Below are 6,000 nucleotides of genomic sequence, written 5' to 3' on the forward strand. Positions count from 1 at the left end.
CTCTTTCCTCTGTGGATACAGTGATGTGTGAAAGGCCTAGCTTAAATGCAGTGACATGAGCTTTTACAAACAAGGAGTTCACCACTGTACAGTTTAGATCGTGTGAATCCACTAAGTCTTTATGTTCACACATAGCTTTATTTAAAAGGAACGGTTTTAATATTTTTTTTACTACCTCTCCCACTCAGTCAATGCCTGGTGAACCTCAGCCAGGCCTGGGGATGCAAACCTCTAACCCCAACTACTTGGGAGGTTGAGGCAGGAGGATGAAAGTTCAAGGCCAGCCTGGACAACTCAGTGAGACTGTCTTCATAAGTCAAGAGGGTGGGGGGTGCTTCAGCTTAGTGTAGAGCACTTGCCAGGGCATGTAAGACCCTAGATTCAGTCCTCAGTACTGCCCCAAAAGAAGGCCTCAATGAGTAGGTGTGAGTAGATGGAAGTAGTTAAACATAAACTTCCTGAAGAAAGCTGACATTTTTTCAAAGAAAAAAGAAAGCTTTCACTTCGATGTTTGCATGGAATATTTTAGCAAAGCGTGTCCTAATATATTCAAGGATTTTTTTGTTTTTTAGGATTATATGCGCCAGGCAGGAGAAGTGACGTACGCAGATGCTCATAAGGGACGCAAAAATGAAGGGGTGATTGAATTTGTATCTTATTCTGATATGAAAAGAGCCTTGGAAAAGTTGGATGGAACAGAAGTCAATGGCAGAAAAATCAGATTAGTTGAAGACAAGCCAGGTTCTAGACGGCGACGGTCCTACTCCAGGAGCCGGAGTCATTCAAGGTACTGTTGACATCTTATATGTGTTGGCACTCAGCAATAATTCACTAATAAACACAGGTAATCTGATGATGTTTCCCTTTTGGGTTCACTTGTTATGATTCTATGTGGTTCAATAACTCAGAACTTTGAACTGAACAATTTATTTGTAAAACTCTTGAACTCAAGCCGGGCGTGGTGGCGCACACCTTTAATCCCAGCACTTGGGAGGCAGAGGTAGGCGGATCTTTGTGAGTTCAAGGCCAGCCTGGTCTACATAGTGAGTCCAGGACAGCTGGGGCTACAAGGAGACCCTGCCTCAAAAAGACAAAAAAAAAAAAAAACCTCTTGAACTCTTATGTCATGAATATAAATAGAAGTAAAGTCCTTTTTCTGAGATGGGACTCAGTGGCCCTTCACATTTCTTCTGGCAAGCTGAATCCTGCACTGGGCTAGAAGCACACATGGCCAGGTTCCTGCAATTACGCTTCCTGATAGACCAGCTACCCAAGAGTACAGACTGTCAGATTTAGCAGCTGCTCTGCCAGCAGGTTAGGCACCAGCCTAAGCAGCGGACGTAGTTGTGAGCAAGATGGATCCGATCCCTGCTCTCCTTGGCAGAAGACAGGCAGTGATCAAGGTATAGCCATTGTGACTGGCTCATTGAAGGATATATACCCAGCACAACCATTCTTTTGGGTTGGTGAGGACAGTCATCGAAGCCAAGCCCCCAAAGGGAAGTTGGAGTAGGTAGAGAAGAGACTTGACTTTCTGGCAAAGAGGTCAGGCCTGAGGTGGGAGTGAGTCTCCCAGAGTAGAGAAGCTGTTATTTTCTATGCGTTTTTGTTGGAAGTAGGGCTGTGTCTTCTGACAATTTCCCCATAATTTAGATTTTGCTGGTTGCATGGTGTGGTTTAAGTTTGACACATTCCTTCCCATATTTCCTGTGAACTCAAAACTTTGTCTTAACACATTAGAGGAGAGGCATATCCTAGTGGGGTCAGTTCATTGCCAGTGTGCTGAGCAACTTCCACAGTGATGAGAGTGATTGCTTAATGTCTCCAGGTGAGTTTCTCGTATGTGTGTGTTTGGGGTCTCATCTGTTGCACCATGAATTTCAGTGTTCAGATTGATAATGTCAGCTGTCATCAGGATCCCTTCAGATGGGCTCTGTGTCTTCCATGTTGTCTTTTATTTTGTTTTTAATGTGAATGTACTTTACTGTCTGCCCAATACCTGTTCTTGTGGTAATTTTCAAATATGAACGTTGAAAGTCCAGTTCATAAAGGCCTGTGTACCACCTGTCTCCAAAAATGATGATGACTAGTTCTGGGTTCTCTCTAAAAATATTAGCAGTGCATAATTGTATCACTTATCTAATGTCCAAGCCCTATTTTTGTTTACTCAGTTGCTTCATGGATGTCTTTGTATTGGATATTTCCTGACCAGGATCCAATTTAGTCATGTATGCAAAAGGTTATTAAGTCTCTCACCTGGAGCGGTCTCGCCACTTTTTTCCCATGATACGTATTATTCTTGCCTCCTTCAAATCCTATCCCACAGTCAGGATTTATGTTCTTGCAGTCATTGAACTGAGACTTTATCCCCTGGACTTCTATAAGCTGGAAGTCAGCTCTGGCAGAGTCTGATTGAGATGCAGGTTGGACATTTGGGTAAGAGTACTTCATAAGTGACAGTACCCAGGAGGTTTTGAACATTTTCCCTCTGTGCCCTAGGCCCTATCCCTGGACAGTCATTTCCCCCAAGTCTGAAGCAGTAAGAATCCAATCTAGATGTAAGAGTTTTCTTGATCAAATTTGGAAAATTTGCCTTGTAAACAGCCCTTTGTTCACATCAAGGGACGAAATGGGCAAAAGCATTTTCAGAAACAGAAACTGGGTGGGGACTGGCAAAATGATGACTGGTTAAATGCTTCAAACGTGAGGACATGAGTTTGGATCCCCAGGGCCCACATAAAAAGCTATGAATAGTGGTGTATGCCTGTAACCCCAGTAATGGCAAGAGGTGGAGACTGATCCTTGGGGGTTCACGGGCCAGTACCCTCACACATACAACCACACACTCACACATATATACAAGGTTAATAATTTTTTTAAGTCAAGTTGGGAGGCTCTTACGGTGCCAGGGAGGGGTGGCGGTGGCTGGCTCAGGGAGAGCAGAAGAGGCAGTAGACTATAGGAGATGGAAAGGTAAGTTGTCAGAGAACAGAGGGAACCAGTCAGGATGGCTTTGGTTTCTTGAGAGGAACTGGGCAAGTCACAGTGGCCTCAGGATAAAAATGGAGCCAGGTCTAGGAGGAAAGTCAGTGCTTCACGATCAGAGGCGAGAAGAGTTTCAGGGAAGCAGTCTAGATGGATGTGTGCAAGAGACCATCAGTATGGGCCTGGGTACAGCCATAGTGAACCTGGTGTATGTGACTGTGTATGTGATGTGAATGTGCGGGGACTGACTGCGGAGACTTCTGAATTCAGGGTCTTCCTCTCGCTCCGCCTTATTTTTGAGACAGGCTCTCTCACTGGAGCGTGCTGATTCAGCTACACTGGCTGCCAGTCAGCTTCCTGCCTCTGCCCTTCAGCATTGGGATTTCAGGCACATGCTACCACATCCAGAGTTTACATGGGTGCTAGGGACCTATATACTTAGTGGGTTAAGTGCGTGCTGTGTAAGCATGAGGACCTGAGTCAGCTCCCCACCTTAGTTTTTGAGATGAGGTCTTTTTCTGAATCTGGGTTTTCCAGTTCAACTAGAGTGACTGGCAAGTGAGCTCCAGGGATCCTTCTGTCTCTTCCTCCCCAGGACTGGGATTACAGGCATGTACCACTATACCCGGCTTTTACATGGAGCAGATTCAGTGTTTTGCCTATATGCAATGCAGGGGGTGAGGGAGGATGATAGAAGAGGGAATCAGATCCCCTAGAACTGGAGTTATAGAGCCATGTGGGTGCTGGGAACTGAACCCCTGTCCTCTGCAAAAGCAGCCAGTGCTCTTAACTGCTGAGCTATCTCTCCAGTCCTGAATTGAGTTTTTGATTTATAGAATATTTTGGTTGACTCCAGTCAGCTGACCTTTTACCAACAGTCTTAAAATTTTTTTCTCTTGGGCTCAGCGGGGACCCGGGTTCGATTCCCAGCACCCACATGGTGGCTACGAACCGTCCTTAACTCTAGTTCCAGGGGAATCCGAAGCCCTCTTCTGACCTCCATGGCATTGCACAACAGGGGTGCACTCACATACATGTGGGCAATGCACTCATACACATAAAATTAAAATAGCTTTTAAAAAATTTCTTTCTCTCCGCAGGTCTCGCTCTCGAAGCAGACATTCTCGGAAGAGCAGAAGCCGGAGTGGCAGCAGCAAAAGCAGCCATTCTAAGAGTCGGTCCCGATCCAGGTGGGTCTCCAGCGCCCTGTGTCCTCGCCTTTCCTGCTCCACATAGGAAAGCAGCCCTTGGCCTGCTTACAGGCATCGGGTCAGGATAGCGACCGCTCTGGTCTCTTCAGCTCCTCACTTGGAACTGTCGAGTCACCTGTCACCCAGCATCCCGTGTCTCCCCAGGTCAGGCTCCCACTCCCGGAGCAAGAGCCGCAGCCGCAGCCAGAGCCACAGCCGCAGCAAGAAAGAGAAAAGCAGGAGCCCTAGCAAAGACAAGAGCCGCAGTCGCAGCCGCAGTGCCGACAAGAACCGTGGCAAGAGCAAAGACCATGCCGCCGAGGACAAGCTCCAGAACGATAGCACCGGCAAAGCCAAGAGCCGGAGTCCCAGCCACAAAAGCGAGAGTCGGAGTCGGAGCCAGGAGCGGAGAGCAGAAGAGAAGCGAGGGAGCGGGAGCCGCAGCCGCAGCAAGGAGAAGAGCCTGCTCAAGAGTCGGAGCCGCAGCCGCAGCAAAAGCAAGGACAAGAGAAAAGGCAGGAAGCGGAGCAGGGAGCAGAGCCGCAGCCGCAGCCGCAGCCGCAGCAAGAGCGAGCATGGCAGAAAGCGCAGCAGCAAGCGAGACAGCAAGGCCGGCGGCGGTGGCAAGAAGAGGAAGAAGGACGGCACTGACCGCTCGCGATCCAGGTCACGGTCCCGCTCAGTATCTAAGGAGCGGGAACACGCCAAGGCAGAATCTGGCCAGAGGGAAGGCCGGGGCGAGGGTGAGAGTGCTGCCCCCAATCCTGAGCCCCGAGCCCGGTCAAGATCCAATTCCAAATCAAAACCAAACCTTCCAGCAAAATCACGCTCCAGGTCAAAGTCAGCCTCAAAAACCCGGTCTCGGTCCAGGTCCAAATCTGCTTCCAGATCGCCCTCGCGGTCTAGATCTCGGTCCCACTCAAGATCCTAACTGGCTACACCCACGACTGGAACTACCCAGAAGTCTTTTGTACATGTTTGGTAGCCGTAGCACAAGTGATTGGAGTAGAACATCGTCACTGCTGTACAGTTTTAACTCCCCTAATGGTGTGTCTATAATTGTTCAATCTAAGTGCTTCCTCAGTAAAGCCTCCTGGCCAGGCCTTCCTGCTCAACTGAAGAACAGATCTTTTCGCCCCCTTCACTCACGGCCCACGGTAGAATATTCAAACGCCTTGGCTCTCAGGCCTGGCCACTACTACAGGGAGTTCGGCACCTGGACGCCTTCTAAGGCTGGAATGATGGCATGGGTAGGTATGGTGAGTTTGGCCATTTTGCCCTTGAATTGAGCCCTTTGATGTACGCCATTTAGTGAAAGTGCTAAGTCTTCAGTTTCCTACCACTTTGGTTTCCTAATTTTGGACCTAACAAAGTTGTGGATAGCACAGTGGAGAGATGATACCTGCATAACCCTTAGGAAGTAACTGTAGAGCTCCATATTCTGGTATTGTGATGATATTGTTTTATATTAAAAAAGAAAAGAATTTTTTTTAATTTTATTTTTCCCTGTCTTGCAAAGTATAGTGATCCCTGTTTCCATTAAATTTGAATAAAGACTATTTTTGCTTGACAAAATTTCATGGTGCTTGAATCTGAGTTGCATTTCCTGGTGTGTCTTGGTCTGTCCTCTCAGTGTAAAAAGTAGATCCGTGGTGCCGTTTTGTCCCTACGTGGGGTACGAGACTTACCAAAGGATCTTTCTCACCCAGCAGAATAAAGGCAAGTGTCCCAGGATTTGTGATTTCTGAAGGTTCTCTTCAGAAGCTGGCGGTCAAGCTGATGAGAAACAAGGCCATTTGAAAACAGCAACCCCAAGAGTCCCTCG

The 6,000-nt window shown here is 47.7% G+C and overlaps 1 protein-coding gene across 1 annotated transcript in view; it reads left to right on the plus strand.

Moving 5' to 3' along the window:
- Positions 1 to 5,755, plus strand: part of Srsf4 (serine and arginine rich splicing factor 4) — a 28,101-nt gene extending 22,346 nt beyond the window's left edge. The window contains exons 4-6 of the mRNA XM_008847926.3: positions 573 to 787; positions 4,086 to 4,175; positions 4,341 to 5,755. Of these exons, the coding sequence (XP_008846148.1) occupies positions 573 to 787; positions 4,086 to 4,175; positions 4,341 to 5,106 (1,071 nt within the window). The 3' untranslated portion in view covers positions 5,107 to 5,755. The remainder of the gene's footprint in view (positions 1 to 572; positions 788 to 4,085; positions 4,176 to 4,340) is intronic.
- The last annotated feature ends 245 nt before the right edge of the window (positions 5,756 to 6,000 follow it).

Source organism: Nannospalax galili, unplaced genomic scaffold (assembly GCF_000622305.1).
Source record: "Nannospalax galili isolate Female #2095 unplaced genomic scaffold, S.galili_v1.0 scaffold23, whole genome shotgun sequence".
Classification (NCBI taxonomy): Eukaryota; Metazoa; Chordata; class Mammalia; order Rodentia; family Spalacidae; genus Nannospalax; species Nannospalax galili.